This window comes from Lepidochelys olivacea, assembly GCF_965140295.1.
Source record: "Lepidochelys olivacea isolate rLepOli2 genome assembly, chromosome: 5".
NCBI lineage: Eukaryota > Metazoa > Chordata > Testudines > Cheloniidae > Lepidochelys > Lepidochelys olivacea.
In genome coordinates this window covers 24,640,099-24,658,454 of record NC_140415.1, presented here as the reverse complement: position 1 = coordinate 24,658,454, position 18,356 = coordinate 24,640,099, and the positions used below count along the sequence as shown (strand labels likewise).

The 18,356-nt window shown below is 44.6% G+C and overlaps 1 protein-coding gene across 1 annotated transcript in view; it reads left to right on the top strand.

Moving 5' to 3' along the window:
- SLC45A2 (solute carrier family 45 member 2) overlaps positions 1-17,630 on the top strand; it is a 33,850-nt gene extending 16,220 nt beyond the window's left edge. Inside the window, exons 4-7 of the mRNA XM_084627675.1 lie at positions 1,106-1,249; positions 2,859-2,982; positions 5,436-5,641; positions 16,332-17,630. Coding sequence (XP_084483801.1) covers positions 1,106-1,249; positions 2,859-2,982; positions 5,436-5,641; positions 16,332-16,559 — 702 coding nt within the window. The 3' untranslated portion in view covers positions 16,560-17,630. The remainder of the gene's footprint in view (positions 1-1,105; positions 1,250-2,858; positions 2,983-5,435; positions 5,642-16,331) is intronic.
- The last annotated feature ends 726 nt before the right edge of the window (positions 17,631-18,356 follow it).

Here is an 18,356-nt window from a genome sequence, read left to right as displayed (position 1 = left end):
TTGTCACCTCTTGTCTATTTAGAGCTAAATTGTGACACCTATGCTGAGTAGTATCTCACTCATTGGGTAGTTCCATTGGTTATTTGTGATATAAGACACTACTCAACACAAATAAAGTTAACACAATCTGCCCTTGTGTTGTAGGCTCTTCAGGCCAGGGACTTTTTCTCATTGTGTACTTGTACAGTGCTTGAATGCACAATGGATCCGTGATCTCAGTTGGGGCCCTAGGTGCCACTGTAATACAAATAAATAGAGCTGTTCAGAAAAATGGTTTGTTTTTTCTTCCCCTATGGAACATTTTGAGTTTTGGGGAAAATATTTTGGCCAAACCCAAAATATTTAAATTTTGAACTGCCACCATGGTGCCTCATGGACACTGTAATTCAGGTACCCTGTGCTCTCGTTGTTTTCTATAAGCCAAGCTCCCTGGTTATACTTCATGTCCCATGAGGCATCGTGGTGTCCCCTCAAGGTGAGGTGATGTATACAGGCAACGTGGCAGCAATGTGTGATGGGAGCTGAAGTCTGGGTGGGGAGACCAGTCCATAGAGGAGAATGGGAACACCTGAGGCACCTGAACTACGACTCCCATGAGGCACCACTGTAGCATTTCACAATAGAAATATTTTGATTTTCAGATTAAACATTTCATTTTCTGCTATTCAGTTTTTCAAGGAAAAAGTGAATTCTGACACTTTGTGAAAAATTCCATTTAGTCGAAAACCCAATCTTCTGCTAAAAAACAGTTTGACAGAAAATTTGGAAATAAATAGTAATATTAATATCAAGAAAGACTTTACCGTATTGGGCTACTCCAGCTCCCATCAAAGTCATTGTGAGTCTGTCCATTGACTTCCTTAAATGCCAGCTAACCAATGCACTAGTTCTGCTGATACCAAATAGAAAAGAAAGGTACAAATATGTAGTTACTGAACTTAACAAAGGGACCGTCAAGATTGCAGTGACCCTTCCTAGTGAAACAAACGGAAAAGGCCCAGAACTGAAAAAAGCTGAGGTCTTGCTGACCTGCTGTCAGCTGTTTTGTTAGTTTTCAAAGCAGCAACCCTGTTGTTGTTGTTTGTTGTTAATTGCTTCCTTCTAGGTTCAGACACGGATGACCATTAAATGCCTCCTGAAGGCAGTTTTAAGCATGCCTTCCCACTATCGCTGTCTGTGCATCAGCCACCTCATCGGGTGGACAGCTTTCCTTTCCAACATGCTCTTCTTCACTGACTTCATGGGACAGGTAAGATATGTACACATCTCCTCACATCCCCCCAAAATAATCTTCTCATGGGATTGTTTTAAGCACTTGCCTATGCTATGACAATGATGTCAGGGTCAGTAACTGCTAGAACAACTGACTGAGAGTTTTGTAAAGGACAGATGAATGCCCTCAGGTCCTCATTATAGAACTAGATCTGTCAGGTAGCAGAGGGGGAGGGAGGAAAGCCCTCCTGCCTTTTGATGCACATTTGGCTACAAGAGATGAAATAATGATTTTAATCATGTTTCCTGGAACTTGCAAGGACATCCGTTCCCATGTGACTATTTAGAACAAAGCACAGAGATCTGTTGCAAACACACCCGTTCTCTGCTTTGACTGTAAGGCTGTTCACTGAAGGTGTGCTAATTAGAGACCTGCTGCTGCTTTGTAATAGGCTCTGCTGTGGTGCACTGGAGTAGCAGTCACCATGTGCACCCTTCATCTGGAAGCACAACAGAAAAGCTTCTCTACGGCAGTACAACCCTCTGCAGCTCAGCCCTCTTGCCCCCTTTATGAACAGGCTTCCCCTGCCATGTCCTCTAGACTGTGCTGTGATGCCTTCTCTGGAGCATGACATCAGCTCCTTGCCATCAGTGATTCCTTCCCTTCAGGGCCCCTGGGGCTCTCCCTTCCTCCAAGCAGTTTCCAAACCAGGGGCTCCCCGTGCTCTACCCTACCCATGTGGTTCTCCTGTCTTCTTGCCTCTCTGGTCCCAGCTGCTTCTTTTCAGTCAGGCTCCTGACTACACCCCCAGCAGCCGCTGCCCTTCCCACTGCTTATCCCAACACCTCCCACCCAGCAGCCTGTTTTCTTCTGGCCCCCAACCATTTGCTAGGTGTCACTAGGGGAGAGGGAGTGTGAGTTTCCCAGGGAATGTGCATGTGAATATACGGCAGCATGGGAGAGAATGGGTGAGAGGTGAATAAGAGAATGAGTGTGACAGAGAATGAATGGAAGGAAGAGTATGTATAGGTGAGTGAGTGTAAGGATGAGTCTGAGAGAGAGAATGAATGACTGCAGCAGAGAGGGACTGAGAATGACTGACTGTAGGCAAGTGAAGGGAGATAAGTGGTTGAAAAAGGGGAGGGACAGATTGGGAAGAGAGGAGGGGAGGAGGACAAGGAAGAAAGGAAGCAAAAGGCAAAGTGAGAAAAAGGAGAAAACAGAGCCTTAGAGAACAGATAATCCAGAGAGAAGAAGAGGGCAACAGGAAGGGTAGGACACAAGGCAAGTCTGAGAATGACTGTGGGGAGCTAGCTGAGGGAGATAAGGAAAAGGGAGAGGAACTTGAGAAGAGGAAGAGAGAGATGGTGGAAATCTGGGAGGGAGGGAGAGTCTCAGTGGGTGGGAAGAGGCAAGAACAGGTTAGAAAATAATAGGGAGGAAAATGGAAATGAGAAGGGAAAGAAGAAAAGAAAAACAGAGTGCATGGTCGTGCACAGCTTGAAGGCTACAGAGAGTTGTGTGATTGGTCTCTAGTTCTCTCCCTGCCTGAAGCGTATTAGGTCCTACACTGGGAACTCAGGTTCCTTTGGACCTGAGACTCTACGTGAATGCAGAACACTCACCTGCACTTTGTGTATTTCAGATAGTATACCACGGAAATCCTTATGCACCACATAACTCCACCGCTTACCTTACCTATGAAAGAGGAGTAGAGATTGGATGTTGGGGCATGTGCATCAATGCAATTTCTTCATCGCTCTATTCCTGTAAGTACCTGGGAATGTACTCTGGCACTTGTGTTTTAGAATGGGTTTGATACTGTACATCGTTTCCCATGTTTAAAAAAAAAATCTACTTTGTGCAGTGTTATTGTAGCTGTGTTGATCCCAGGACATTAGAGAGACAAGGTGTGTGAGGTAATATCTTTTATTGGACCAACTTCCGTCGATGAGAGAGAATATCTACTGTTTTTTAATATTAAAACCTTTCAGAGATATTACAAGGACCAAATTCACAAAGGGACCTCGGCATGGCAATGCCTAACTTTTGAGCATCTAGCAAATCACAGGAACAAAAATGGGATCCACAAAGCCTGAGCCTGATGTGCAGACTTCCTATACAATGAATGGGGAGAGATAAACTGTGATTCAAAAGAGCCGGCACCTTAGCTAGCTAATGGGAGATGCTGACAGGAGGGGTGGGTCTTAAGCCTCACCTTTCGCTCAGAGAAAGGCACCTGGTCCATGATTGGGACCCTCCCCTCCTAAAGTCAGGTGGCTTATGCACCTAACTCCACAGAAGAAGGAGGGATGGTGGTGCTGTTGCTGCCCACTTTATAACCATCAGCCCAGTGATTAGGGATGTGGAAGACCCAGGTTCAAACCCCTTCTCTGCCTAAGGTGGAGAAAGGATCTGAACAGGGGTCTCCCACCTCTCAGGAGAGGCGCTCTATCTACAGGGCTATTAGCTATTCTGATGTGGGGCATCCTCTTTCTCTCCAGTTTGAAGCTGTTCCACTTTGGATAAAGACTTTGAGTCACTGGGTCAAAGAGAGAGACTATGTCCACGTATAGCGGCGTGTTGAGTCCCGATGCTGCACGCCCTTCTAGCCTGGGTATCAATAACAGTGTAGCTGATGGGCACTGCTTAGCTGAGTAGTGTGACGACGCGCCAGAACCTTAGGGCGTGTGCCCTACGTGGCTCTCCGCATGGCCATGCAGTGCTTCTGCCACCTACATTGCTATTTTTAGCAATGTAGTGTCCCACTGCCTCCCCATCGCCAGAGCCTTTTCCTGTTGCAGGGAGCTGCTGGCCCCTTTCCCCACTGCAGTGAAAGACTCTAGCAGCAGGGAAAGGCTCTGGCAGAGAGGAGGCAGCAGGGAAAAGCTCCGGCAGCTTCCTGTGTCGTTCTTCCCCCCCGCCAGAGCCTTTCACTGACCCCTGTAGCTACACGCCGCAGTGAGTGTGGACACAGCCTGCTTTCCACTACAGCGTGTAGCTACGTAGACCCTGCAATTTGTATAGTGGGAGTGCTGAGAGCCATTGAGCCAAATTGTAAACCCTGTATATGATGGAAACTGCCTCAAGCTGGGGGTGCTGCAGGACCCCCTGCACTCCTAGCTCCAGCATCTGTGCCAGAGAAGGAGAATGACACTAGCCTGGTGGTTAGGGCATACACCTAGGAGGTGGGAGACCTAGGGTCCAGGGACTCTATTTATCTGAGCATGACTACCAGATTGGGCCCCACAGGCAAGGTAGGCAGAGGAGCATGTGCCTTCCTACAGTCCATGGATTGCACTGAAGCTTAGGTATGAGAGAGGTGTCCAGTCAACTACAGTGATGCAGCAGTGCGAATGTCCAGGCTCCTAGGGAACTTTTACAGCAGAAATGTAAGTGCCGAGTGAGTTCAGGGGCCTACAAGGTTAGGTAGCAGCTGAACGGGGTTTTGTGGATTACAGTGATGCCCAAACCCTAAATCTGGGATTTAGGTGCCTACCCTTTGTGGCTCTGAGCCCAAGTTTTCATTCCATTGCAGTGGGACTACTCAGGGAGTGAGGTACTATTCAACAGGAGAGGTGGCCCATAAGTATTAAAAATGACCCCAAAGGCGAATGCTGGAGATAGAATGGATATGCTGAGGATAGTTCTAAGGTTTTGTTTCACCTAGCAATCCTGCAGCTGTCGCCCATCTCTTCATGGCCTCTCCCCACCTGTGCTCCTCACAAGAGAAAGTCATCACAGTGTATTGCAAGACCTTGCGATAAAAATGAATCTCACCCTGCAATATCATTGTGTAAATGTGTTAGCCCAGGGCCAAAAATCTGCTTACTAGCCCTTGGCATGGTGATAAGGGAATAATATATAAAAAAAAAACCATTAAAAAAGCTTTCACTTTCTCTGTAGGCAAAAAAGTGAGTAGACTTTTGGGGGGCTGAACTATGCATCTAATAAAATGGCCTTATTGTAATCCTGTGTGGATCCTTTCCTCTTGGCTCTCAATTGCAGATATTTGTGTAATACCGCCTTCAACTCCAACAGGAATGTCTAAAACTGATGTCAAATGCTCCTGATGTCAAACTGTGGATCTGTTTGTCTTCATCCCAGCTTGTCAAAGAGATTCTCTTATAATTAAATGCTTGGAAGAAATACTATTGCAATTACTAGGTTGGGTTATTTTTAGTCTCAACAGTTTCCCCCCTTCCCCCCTTTCTTTTCACAGATTTGCAAAAAGCTCTTCTGCCTTATGTAGGATTAAAGGGACTTTATTTCATTGGATACCTGCTTTTTGGGATAGGCACTGGGTTTATTGGACTGTTTCCCAAGGTATATTCTACTCTGGCTCTGTGCTCGCTCTTTGGAGTCATGTCCAGCACTCTGTATACTGTCCCGTTCAACCTCATTGCAGAATATCACAGGGAGGAAGAGGTGAGTTTAATGTCTAGGTAAAGAAGGAATTGGTATTTGCCTTGTTTTGTCCATTTTAATGGGAGAAGGGGCTTTATTTTCATTTCAGATTATTTGTGGCAGCACAGGTGTCATGGAGGGAGGTGGAGTTTCAAATGTACAGAGCTTCAAGAGTGTGGTGATAAACAATGCTAATATTACAAATCATTTGCCATTATAAAGTCACCTGAACATCTCAAAGAACTTGAGAAACATAAATGAAGTTTGTGCCAACTCTGTGAGAGAGGGAAGGCCTGAATCAGTTTAGGGAACTGAGGCTGAGGCCCCAATCCTGCAAGTCACTCAACACAGGCAAACCCATGTGTCTGCATGGAACCCCACTGAATCAATGGGTTTCTGCAAAGGGTGTCTGTCATGTTGTGGGGCACAATCCAGACTAGTGAGGGATTATGTCACTGCCTGACCTGTAACCCTGGGTGCCTTAAATGTTCTGCTGCTCTGGCTCCCAGCCTGGTCACTAGTAGGCAGCAGACAGGCATTGCACGGAGTGTCTGTGTATTAAGCCACTCCGGTTCAGCAACCCTAATTCCAGTAGCCTACTATGCTCTGGTCTCCACCAGCCTTGGTCACTACTAGCCAAGTGACTCCAACATGCTCCCAGTCCCAACTTTTCCCCAAACCCTGTGCTTCGCAATTTCCAGCCCTTTCCTGGACCATTCAGAGAAATATTACGGTTTGTTTGCTCCTCTAAAGAGACAAACTGCTCAGCTTATCACTTTAACTGGAGTTAACAATCACCTTGATTCACACAAAACACTGGGTTGGCTTAGTTTACAAGTAAAACAAGTTTATTATCTAAAGGAGATAAGATTTTAAGTGATACCAAGTAGAAGGAATAAAGTTAGAAAGGGTTACAAATGAACTAAAGTAAAAATAAGCTTTCCAGTGACTCAGGCTTACCAAAACTACAGTTTTGGTTCAAAGTAAGGTTCTTCTCACACTTTCTTCCAGCAAGATGGCTGACCTACCCCTTGGTCAGGATCTCCCACAAAGCCCAAAGTGCTTGGTTCCTGTGTCTTCTTAGGTGACAGCTCATTTGAGGATCTTTGCCCCCCCGCCTTTTATAGTCCAGTGAACCCTTGAAATGTATTCTTCTGAAGGTTACTCCCCCCCCCCCCAATAAAGTTAATTCAAGCTGTGAGGAAGGAGACATGGAATCTGGTGGCTAAGGACATTCCATGCTGGTTTCTTCCCCGATGTTGTTTGCTATAATGCAAAGTAATCTGTTTCTGCCCCCTCTGCTGCAAATGAATGGCCACTTGACATGTGATTGTCAATCGATTCCAATGATACCTGGCTGGAGGTGTTGGCTTGTCTTTGGTCTGGGAGAAACTCCCCAGACTTATCTGGTAAACAGATTTTAGTCTCACATTTTCTTCATGTTTGTATGGGCCCTTAAGCATTTACTGTGCATAGTCCACACAAGAATATTAATTATCAGTGTGTTGTTGGTTTTCCAGTGATACCTTCCATGATACATATACAGTTTATTACATTAAAGAGTTGGGGTACACTGAACTGGTCACACCAGCTGAAACTCTCTACCAGATATCAGGGAGTCCCTTGCTCTCTGACATTGGGATACTTTTAGGTAGACAGGCTGATTGTCCATACAGAGCTCCTTGCAGGATTGTATCTTAAGAGCTTGTCCACACAAGACAGTCATTTTGATATAAGGTTGGGTATGAATTTAGAGTGGAATAGCTTTTCCAGGATAACTCCATGTGTAGACAAGCCCTAAGTGACTTACCACATAAGTAGTCAAAGATGGAGTGCAAATATAACCTACAAGCTGTGGTTCCATCTTGTGCTTTAACCACTAGACTACATTTCCCCATGAGCAGGAGGGGAAAACATTCAGCATTCTGAGAATGGCATTTGTTTATGATCACATGTTATTTAAACCGAGGTATGGTACATATTTGAACAGTGTTTAGCACAAAGGGGCTCTAATCTCTGATTGGGGCTCCCAGAACTGCTATCATACCAATCAATCATATACGACATACATAATCAGTTTTACAAGCTAGGTCTGTGCACAACTCTGTTACTGCAAGCAAGACTGAGGGTCAGATCCTCATCTTGTATAAATCAGTGAAGCTCTATTTACTTCAGTGGAGCTGGGCCAGTGTATGCTAGCTGAGGATGCAGCTGAGTCCCTAAAGTATATAACCAAAACATGTAAGGAAACGTAAATAGCTTTGTTAACTAAAAGTTTTATACAAATGATTTGTTAAAAGAAATGGAATTTTATGCACTTCAGCATTAAATTATCTGAAAACAAAAATAAGGTATTTGTTATGCTAGTAATAAAATAATTGCCCTACCAGATCAAATTTAGCCTTGCATCCTGTCTCTGAGAGTGACCATCACCAAATGGTTTAGAGGAAGGTACAAGAAATCCCATAGTGGACAATTATGGCATGCCCTACCATTGGTGACATTTCTTCCTGACCTCTGTGAAAGTTGTTGGTTCATGCCTTGAAGCATGTGTGTCATCCTCTGCTTTTATCCTGTATAGTATAGCTTCTCATTATCCATACAAATATTTGGAATCTGCGTGCAAGCCTGCACAGTGGAAAATACAATTCCAAAAGAAAACCCTTGAAAGGACTTCATTTCTTATGCTCAATTATATTGTCTTACTCTGCAGAGCAGTTCCTTCATGTCATGTAAGATAAGTGTGACAGGATTGGGCCAGATGGCTATAGGAGAGTAACAGAAGGCAGATATATTAGCCCCAGGCTAAGTAGGTCTGCTTTCCCTGGGTAAGGGAGCAGGGAAGGTTCCAGAACAATCAGGAACCTTCTGGAGACAATTAAGACCGGCTGATTAGAACACCTGAAGCCAATCAAGAAGCTGCTAGAATCAATTAAGGCAGGCTAATCAGGGCACCTGGGTTTTAAAAAGGAGCTCACTTCAGTTTGTGGTGTGCATGTGAGGAGCTGGGAGCAAGAGGCACTAGGAGCTGAGAGTGAGAACGCAGACTGTTGGAGAACTGAGGTGTACAAACATTATCAGACACCAGGAGGAAGGTCCTCTGGTGAGGATAAAGAAGGTGTTGGGAGGAGGCCATGGGGAAGTAGCCCAGGGAGTTGTAGCTGTTGCACAGCTGTTCCAGGAGGCACTCTAGACAGCTGCATTCCACAGGGCCCTGGGCTGGAACCCGGAGTAAGGTATTAAGCTCTTTAAAGAAAAGTTTTCTCAAGTGTCTTAAATTGGCGAGAGAATCTGAAACATGAATAAGAATTTGGAGGACTTGATCTTTTGAAAAGTTTTCAATATAGGCTGGAACTGGAAACTTTGGGGAGATGAATAAATGAAATGTGAGCAAAGCAAATCATAATACAACATATATGGCTGCAAGCAGTGCCAGGCTAGATTGAGTCAGTGAGAGTACAGCAACGATAAGAGCAAGTGAAACTGCAAACCGACAGTTGAAAGAGGACTTATAGAAAGCTCTTATTCCAATGAATCCTTGGAGGGTATTTTTCATGTGATGGAACATTTCCCAGAATTGACTTTTAATTTTGCCAGTTAATTTCTCTGTTCTTAGCAGCCCAGATCAGTTGTCACTAAGTATTTTAGAAAGACTTAATAAGGAATGGGGATGAACCACAAAGCTAAAATGTGGGGGAGGAGAGGAAAGGGAAATTGAACCCATTATGGTGATAGGAATGAGATGCATAATGCAACTCTAGTTCTGGGCAGGTTCAGGGATGCTGGATTCAGACCCATCCGTCACTAGACGTAACTGAATTAAAAGCTGTCAAGTGGAAATGTGTAGTTCATATTTAATAAGCCAATGTCCTCAAAGAGATAATCAGAAGAGAACCAGTTGCTTCTACTTTGATGCCTGCTTCTTGATTAACGCTGTTGGATGGTATGATTTCACCAGTTCTGACACTAACAAAGTTAGTTTTAATCTCAAACCTTCTAAAATATACAAGATAGAGTAATGAAAAAGCATCTTATAGTTGGCTGCATTTGTTCAAAAACTGACGTACTTGTCTTTGGAACCGAAGGCACATCATGAGAATAAGCACAGCCCAGTAAAACATTCACCATTTCAATAAAAACTATGATTTGAGGCCAAAATGCCCCAGATGACTTGCTTTTGCATGACGTAGTCAAAAATAAATGTGGTTGGATCATGTTATTCAAGACCAGCATAGAACAAAGAGCAGACCTTTTTAATCAATGGGCTTTCTGTGAAAACAGAACTGCACCAGGATGTAAACTATTGGCCTCTCAATTCCACTTGCGTATTGAGCACAAAGCTCGCTTGTTCCCTGTTATTTGAGTATGGTTATCTGTAGCTGATTTGGAAGACACTCGGGGTAGGATCCATGATGGGACATAGGTGTTGTAGTGCTGAGAGTCACAGCCCCTAACTTTAAATGGGAATGAATGTGGAAGAGGAGGAGGAGGTTATGTCCACCCTATAACCCAGTGGTTCGAGTACTAGAGAATAATTCCCTCTGGCCCAATGACTATTTAGGTATTTATCCACAGTCATTGGGCCAGGGAGTGAGCAAGCGAGGGAATGAATCTGTAGCCTGGTGGTTAGGACACCTATGTAGGAGACCCTGGGTCCAGTCCCCCTGCTCCAATCACTATTTAATCCAAAGTGGAACAGCTTCAACAGGAGAGACTAAGGCAGTCGCACTACAGACTCTCCCAGAACTCACTGGTTTGAGCATGCTCCTGAGAGGTGAGAGACCCACTGTGCTCCAATCCCTTTTCCCCCTCTGGCAGAGGTGGGGGATTGAACTGGGTCTTCCACATTCCAGGCCAGTACTCTATCCAGTGGGCTAAAAGTTATAAGGTGCCTCTTCCTCCCGCTCCATTTTGAATGGGACCTGATCTGGTAGGCATGCTCAGAGGCTGCCTACAGGATTAGGCCCTGCACCTCACTTAGGTGGCCAAATGTGCCCTTCTTCCCCTGGTTTGTGAATCACTCTGGAGCGTAGTTGGGAGATAGGCATCTGGGCATTTAGAGTGGGGCAGCAGTGCACATGGTCCAAAACATAGGTATCTACGGAACTTTGGCAGTGGAAAGTTAGGCACCAAATGAGTTTAGGCACTTACAGGGATAGGAGGCAGCCAAGTGGGAGGGCCACGTCACCTCTACAGTGGGAATAGGCTGAAGAGTGTTCTGAGGAAGCTGAGGTTGGCCCTCACCACAAGAGGGCTCTCCAGAATGATGTCATGTAGCAATTTCCCATAGTTTTTTAAAAATTGAGTCTGAGTAGCACTTTGAAATACAATATGAAAAGAACTTAAAGAAATCAACAAGCATACTTAACAGCACAGGTGTTGTGTTCCCTGAGCAAGCTGCCCACCCACCACAAAGCACTGAAACTCTCCTTATCTCTTGTTCTTTTATCTTGCAGTGAGTGCTTACCACAAATCCTCTGTGTTCAGGAGTCTGCAAGAGGGGCAAAGTGAATCTATAATGTGACAGTGTTGGGCCAGATGGCTACAGAAGAGTGATAGAAGGCAGATATATTAGCCCCAGGTTAAGTAGGTCCCTTTTCTCTGGGTAAAGTAACAGGGAAGGTTCCAGAACCATCAGGAACCTTCTGGAGACAATTAAGGTAGACAGGCTGATTAGAACATCTGAAGCCAATCAAGAAGCTGTTAGAATCAATTAAGGCAGGCTAATCAGGGCACCTGGGTTTAAAAAGGAGCTCACTTCAGTCTGTGGTGCACGTGTGAGGAGCTGGGAGCAAGAGACACTAGGAGTTGAGAGTGAGAACGTGGACTGTTGGAGGACTGAGGAGTACAAGCATTATCAGACACTAGGAGGAAGGTCCTATGGTGAGGATAAAGAAGGTGTTGGGAGGAGGCCATGGGGAAGTAGCACAGGGAGTTGTAGCAGTCACACAGCTGTTCCAGGAGGCATTCTAGACGGCTGGAACCCGGAGTAGAGGGCGGGCCTGGGTTCTCCCCAAACCTCCCAGCTCCTGGTCAGACACAGGAGGAGTTGATCTGGACTGTGGATTCACGAAAACTGCCAAATTGAGGGCTGCTGTGAAGCTCGAAGGCGAGCAAATCCGCCAATAAGCGCAATACCCACCAAAGTAGAGGAGGAACTTTGTCACAATAAATTATCATTTAATTTTAGTATCACAAAGAGAAGCAGAACAATTCTTTCACAATGCAGTCCACACATATGAATTAAGACAAATCTTGTGTTTTGCTACTTAGAAATAAAAGGATTTTATGGTTTTGCACCAGCTGTTTGACCCCCAGAGTTCATAACAGTATTTGTTATGCAGAAGATTTCCAGACTATAGATGGTTTTCAGATATGAAGGGCTAAATCCAGCCATGTGCAATGCTGGTGCACGGCTGGGGAAGGGAGAATGGCTGCTGTTCAGCATTAAGCACTAACTAGTGGCACGGCAAGGTTGTGGTATGGACTGCTCAGAGGCCCACCAAAGTGCACTCCTCACCATGGTACCCCATTATGAGGGATCCTGGTGCGAGTGCGTGTGTGTGTATGGGTAGGATTCCTGTTGCCAGGACCGGCCCACAACATTTTGGCATCTGAGGTGGGGAGCTCAAATGCCCTCATGCCGCCTCGCTTGGGCCAAAACTTTGAAAGGTCTCAATTCTGCCTTCTTCCTGTTCTACTCCTCTCATGGTACTGCTCTGCTGCCTATCCCAGTGAAGGAGAACTAACAACTTAAAATGCCTTGTTCAAAAATTTTAAGTAACACTTAACTTTCAAATGCCTGAAAAGCAAATGTAACTTTTCTTGTCTGCATAGTAAACACTGGCATTTTTATCTGTTTGAATAATCAAAGTGGTGCTTTCCGTGCCTTCTTGGTTGCAAAGATTTGAACTGCTTCCTGCTGAAGGTCCACAGTCTGGGCCAGTTCATGCTCTGTTGAGATGGTTGCAAGGCCGACCAGCCTCTCCTGTGTCATTGTGGAGCGTAGATGTGTTTTTATTTACTTCAGCTTAGAGAAGCTGCGTTCTCCACTGGCAACTGTTACAGGAAGTGTTAGAAGTATGTGCAGAGCAACAAAAGCATTTGGAAAGAGAATGATCATCTTATTTGTACACATATATTCCAGAACAGCCTTTGGAATTAATCCTGCTGAAATGTATCTTGAAAGGGCTTTCAGTTCATCACCTAAATCACTTGCATCAATACCGCACGTGTCAACAGTGTCTCTAGTGCCCTGCATTGCTGGTGTAGGTCTTCTTCAGGTATAGTGAGGAGTTTTGGAATATCATACAACATCCCAAATACACTGCTGTGTTCCTTGAGCTGCATGAAATGTTCTTCAGCTGACTGTATTGCACAATCTAGCACCTGGTTAAAGAATTCAACTTTGAATTGTTGTTTAGGGTCTCTTATGGGATTATCCTGTGCCTCGTAATCAAAATGTCTTCATCTTCTGTGACTCTTGTGTTCTTGAATGGGTGGGAAAATAGCTTCAGTGTGAAGTTCCTCTGCCAACTTTTGTGCACTTTTCAGAACGTTTTGAAATCCCTCATCTGACCGGTAAGACTGTACGTATGACTTTGCTTTGTCCAGTTGTTCCATTGCTCCAGATATATCAAGGTCAACACCTTGGAGTCTCTTGCTTACAACATTTATTTCAAAAAGTATGTCATGCCACAACACTAAGCCACAGAAGAAACTTGAAGTTATGTATGTTTCTGCTGATTCCATTTCCCTCTGCCACTATTCTCCCACAAACAGTTCCTGTCATAGCATTATCCTCCATAATGGCAACTATGGCATCATCTATCTTCCCAATCTGGTGTTTGATAGGCTTTATCGCCTCCACTCAACTTTCTCATCATGTGGCACTCAGTGGTTTCAGTGTCAGAGAGGATGTTCCCAGATGTTGCTTCAAAATTTGCCATCGATGAGTTGATGCAGAGAAAAATACATAGATGCTTTGAATTACATTAAAAACTTCAGCAGCCTCACTAGAAGCTGATGCTTCATCACTGACCACCAAGTTCAATGAATGAGAACTGCATGGGACAAAAAGAGCTCAAGGGTTTAACTCTCAGATCTGTGTCTGCACTCCTCTGTTCTTTCCTCTCATGTTGGCACCATTATCGTAGCCCTGGCCTCTCATGTCAGCTATCGCAAGTCCCGTACCTTCCAGCTTTTTAGAAGCATATTTATCATACCAGCTCCTGTAGTATCATTAATGTCAATAAATTCTAGAAAATGCCCTCTGACAGTCACCATTGCAGGGACATTTTCACTAGGTTAAGTTGTTATTACAAAACGCACCATTAAAGTCATTTCTTCCATATGGCTGATGTCAACTCTGCAGTCCAGAATAACAGAGTAATATCTTGCTGACTTCAGATCTGCCACAATCTTCTGTTTGACTTTTGTTGCCAGTAACTGTATGATCTCATTTTGAATTGTTTTTCCAAGGTAGTGGTGTGTGTACATTTCTTGGGTGGTGACTCTTCTTAGATGCTCCTGGAGTACAGCATCAAACTCAGCCATCAGCTCCACAATTTTAAGGAAGTTCCCATTGTTTGGCACATACGCCGATCTGAAGTGCCACACAGTGCTAGGTTTTGGGTAGCAAGCATTCTCACAGTGGCAATGAGCCTTTTCAGAACATTTTTCCAGTGAAGAGACTCTGATGCAATCTTCTCTTGATGCTGACCATCTATGGTGGCTTTTAACCTTAGTCTCACCTCAAGCTCTTTCCACCTATGGAATGCTCTCTGGTGATTTGCTGCCTTCTCATGGCATGCCAGATTTCTAGCCAGAATTTTCTAGTCCTTTGTTCCTGTAGAACCCAATGTGGCTGGAACATTAGACTGGAAGAGTTTGCAACAAAACCAGTATGCAGCATTCTGGGTTTTTGAGTATATAAGCCATGGCCTCTCCACTTTGTCACTATTGGGGATTTCACGCCAGTAATGTGTGGGATGGAAACTTCTGTTTTCATTGTCTTTGGGGAACATGAAGTTTTTCCACTTGGAGTGGTCCATGCAGTACAAGGAAGTCCCTCAGGTTATTGCTCAAGTGGGTCCACAGTCCTGGATAATCTAGACTTAAGGAACTAAACTCAGCAGCAGCTGTTTCTTGCACCTCCACCACACTCTTCTCTGATCTACACTTTTCTTTAGGAATGTGCATGGTTACATCCATTTGAGATGGAGATATGGATGCTGCAGTACCTGGTCACCTGCACTCTGACTAACTGGAAGATCAGGCATCTCCTCACCACTCACATCTACACTGGGGCTGGAAGGCTCACTGTGAACATTTGTGTCTATTTATCTCAGCAGAGCTCCTTCCTGCTTAGATAGAAAAGCTTCCTTTGCTTGCTTCCTTTTTCTGAATGCTGTCCCAGAGGGGCGTTTTCTTCTTTTACTCATGACTGCTGTTCTGTGCCAGTTATAGTGGCTCTCAACACTTGATTGAAGGGGACAAATAAGCAGGCTGGTAGCAGGGCCTGAGTGAGGGAAGATATCAGCGTCTTAAAGGCCTAACTGGCTCCTACTACTTCAGTTGACTGCTTGTTCTCCTCAAGTGGGTTCAGGGAAGCAGCAGGAAACAGGAAGCTCCCTGAGAATCTGGTGTTAATCAGTCCAGGCTCCTGGAGGTGCTAGAGAGGTACATAAAAGGCTTCTCCTCCTCCTCTCTCTCCCTGCAGCTTCTGCTGCTTTCTGTTATTCCCTCTCACCTTTTCTCCTGCCTGCCTGTTATATCTCTTGTGCTCTCCTTCCTCCAGCACAGCATTCCACCATCTCTGTGCTTCTCGAGCAGAGAGAATACATATGCACCAGCAGCAGACACAATTTTCTACACTCTGGGTCCTAGTGGCGCCCGCCCCCCCAACACATACACAGTCTGGCACCTGAGGTGGCCGCCTCAGTTCGCCTCATGGTAAGGCCAGCCCTGCCTGTTGCCTAGGAGACCTCACCTGGGTGCAATTAAGGCTGTTGCTTTGGCACTGAAACTTTTAAATACGTTGTGGACTAGTCTAGACACCCCTCTCTCCCATATGTTTACTGTGACTGCTGCGATCAGAGCAGGAAGCAGGGCAGTCTTGGTGCATGGTCTTCTACTGTGGAATTTTCTTCCTGCCTTGGTTTGCCAGAGGCTGAATCTGCTGACCTTCAAGTCATGCTGCAAGGTCCATTTTCCCCCTGGCTGGGCGTGCCTGTAGAGGGAGAAGGTAATGGGACAGTTGAGGGTTGTGTAGGGATTTGGAGAGTTTGTCATTGTTTGTAAGGACTGTATCTGAATGATTGTTTTCATTCTGTAACTACTACACCAGAAGAATAAAGAGAGCGCAAGCAAGCCAGCATCCATTGTTGGCAGCAGCTATCTGATGATCTGGCAATAGCTGCATGTAGTACAATGGTTTCCCTTCAGAACACTGTAGTCTGGTGGTTAAAGCACTGATGTGGGACTCGAGACGTAGGGTCTATTCCTAATTCTGCTGCTGGGTGACCTTAGGCAAATCATTTTTCTGTTCTGTGCCTCTGTTTCCCCACCTGTAAAATGGGGAGAATGATAGTGACTGCCTTTGTAAAGCACTTGAGATCTACTGATGAAAAATGCTATACAAGAGCTAGGTATTATTGTATATTAATCAGTTGTCTCATTTGATTGGGTTTCATTTTATGCTTATTTGCAGAGCCAAAAGGAACAGCATGGAGGAGAAGCTGAGGCCATTGGAAGAGGAAAGGGAATTGACTGCGCGGCTCTCACTTGCATGGTGCAGCTGGCACAGATCATTGTTGGAGGGGGCCTAGGGTTCTTGGTCAGTGCTGCGGGCAGTGTAATAGTGGTTGTGATTTGTGCATCTGCTGTGGCATTAACAGGCTGTTGCTTTGTTGCTTTTTTTGTTCAGTTTGTCGAATAGAACAGTGGATAGATGAAGGAAGAAATTCCCATGGGAACATTGTCATTCTTGATCTGTATCCATTGGGTGCAATTTCTACACTGATATTTTATAGCACCCTCTTCTTTCATTGGCTGGAGTGGTTAAAATTCCAGGGCATTATTTCTCCGCAGAGTGGAAATATGTGGTAATATTGGTGGCTTCGCTTCTCAAGCTGTAAGATCTCTCCATGGCTTTCCTTCCTCTGCCCCAATTTTGTGTTAACATATAAGCCACTTTCATACATGGCAGAGTAATGCTCCTCATCATTAGTGGTAATGCTCATCGTTAGCCAAGCTGGAGAAGAGAAGAGCTGAAATGTGTGGCTAAAAGAATGTATCCAATAAGGATGAAAACTGGGATTACTGATCCCAAACTCCAAGGATGGGGGTTCTTATTAAGATGGGGGTTCTTAACCTGGGATCATGGTCCCAAGGAGGTGTCAAGGAGTCACACCCAGTGCTTAATTTGTGCCAGGGCTGAGCCCTGGCACCTCTAGGCTTGGCAGTTCATAGCCCCAGCACCTCTAGGCTTGCCGCATCAGTTATTAAAATTAAAAAAGTTGCTTAAGCTCCGGCATCTAATTGCTTGAGCCTCAGGACCTTCATTACAGATTAAGCACTGGTCACAACCACTGTGTCCTTCCAATATTGCCAAACTGGACAGGGGCTCCGGCTAGATGAGGAGCAGGAGTTGTATGGAAAAGTGGATCCTGGTGTGGAAAAGATTGAGAAGTCCTGCTTTAAGGTATATCCCACTACTGGACAGCTTTATGTGGAATGTTGTGCTTATATAAATGTGAAGCAAAAACACAGAACAAGATTATCAAATAGGGGTGCCTAGAGATGGGCTCCTAAATCCATATTGAGGCACCTAAATAGGGAGTCAGTGGGAAACTGCTGGGAAAACTGCTTTGAAAATCTAGCCACTTGTTTAAATGTCTGAACAAGATTTTAAAAAACCTTGGCCTAAAATTTGTGAGCCACCTAAAATGTTCAAGCTGAGTGGTATGGTACTTACCTTAACTGAATAAATTCAGACCTGTTTGCCCTACTCTTTTGCACATAAGAGTCTAACTTGATCAAATTCTTGTTTTGCTTCTTTCACAGCATTCGACAGAATATTATTGTAACTTAATTCAGTTCCAGAAAGCATTACCGTAAATTGTTCCATATCCACACCTCAAACCAATATATTAAATCCTGTAGGCAAACCAGTCTACTTGTATTTGAGTATGGAGCTTGCATCTTTATTTACATTAAAACACCAGAATTTGTTACAGGGAACTTCTCCTGAATCATTCCATCTAGATTCAAGTCAGTTTCAAATTGGACCATAAAAGGGTTAAGATTTAAGATATCTGAATGAGCTATAGAGACCTGATTCTGTATTCCTTACTAACTGCAGTCAATGGGCGTTTGGGGTACTTAAGAAATACTGGACCAGATCTGTTATTAAGATGTATTCCTGGCTAAAATGTATCCAAAAGGAGCATTGAGCTGCTTGCTTCCAAAGTTAGGCATTTGTTTTTAAAGCAAAGTGTCTTTATTTGTGGTGTGCATCTTCTGTTCTGGTGCTGTTCCTATCCATGTCCCATGTTAAGTGCTAAGCCACATGAATCCCTCTGTTAATGCAATATTATTACACAATCCCACAGCAAGGGATCGTTGCCAGATATTTTTTCTAAAAAGTATGGTACGGTTCTGACCAACACCATTTAGTCAAATGTGTTATTGACTTCATCACACAGCGAAGTACCAGCAAACAGCATGAGGTGAC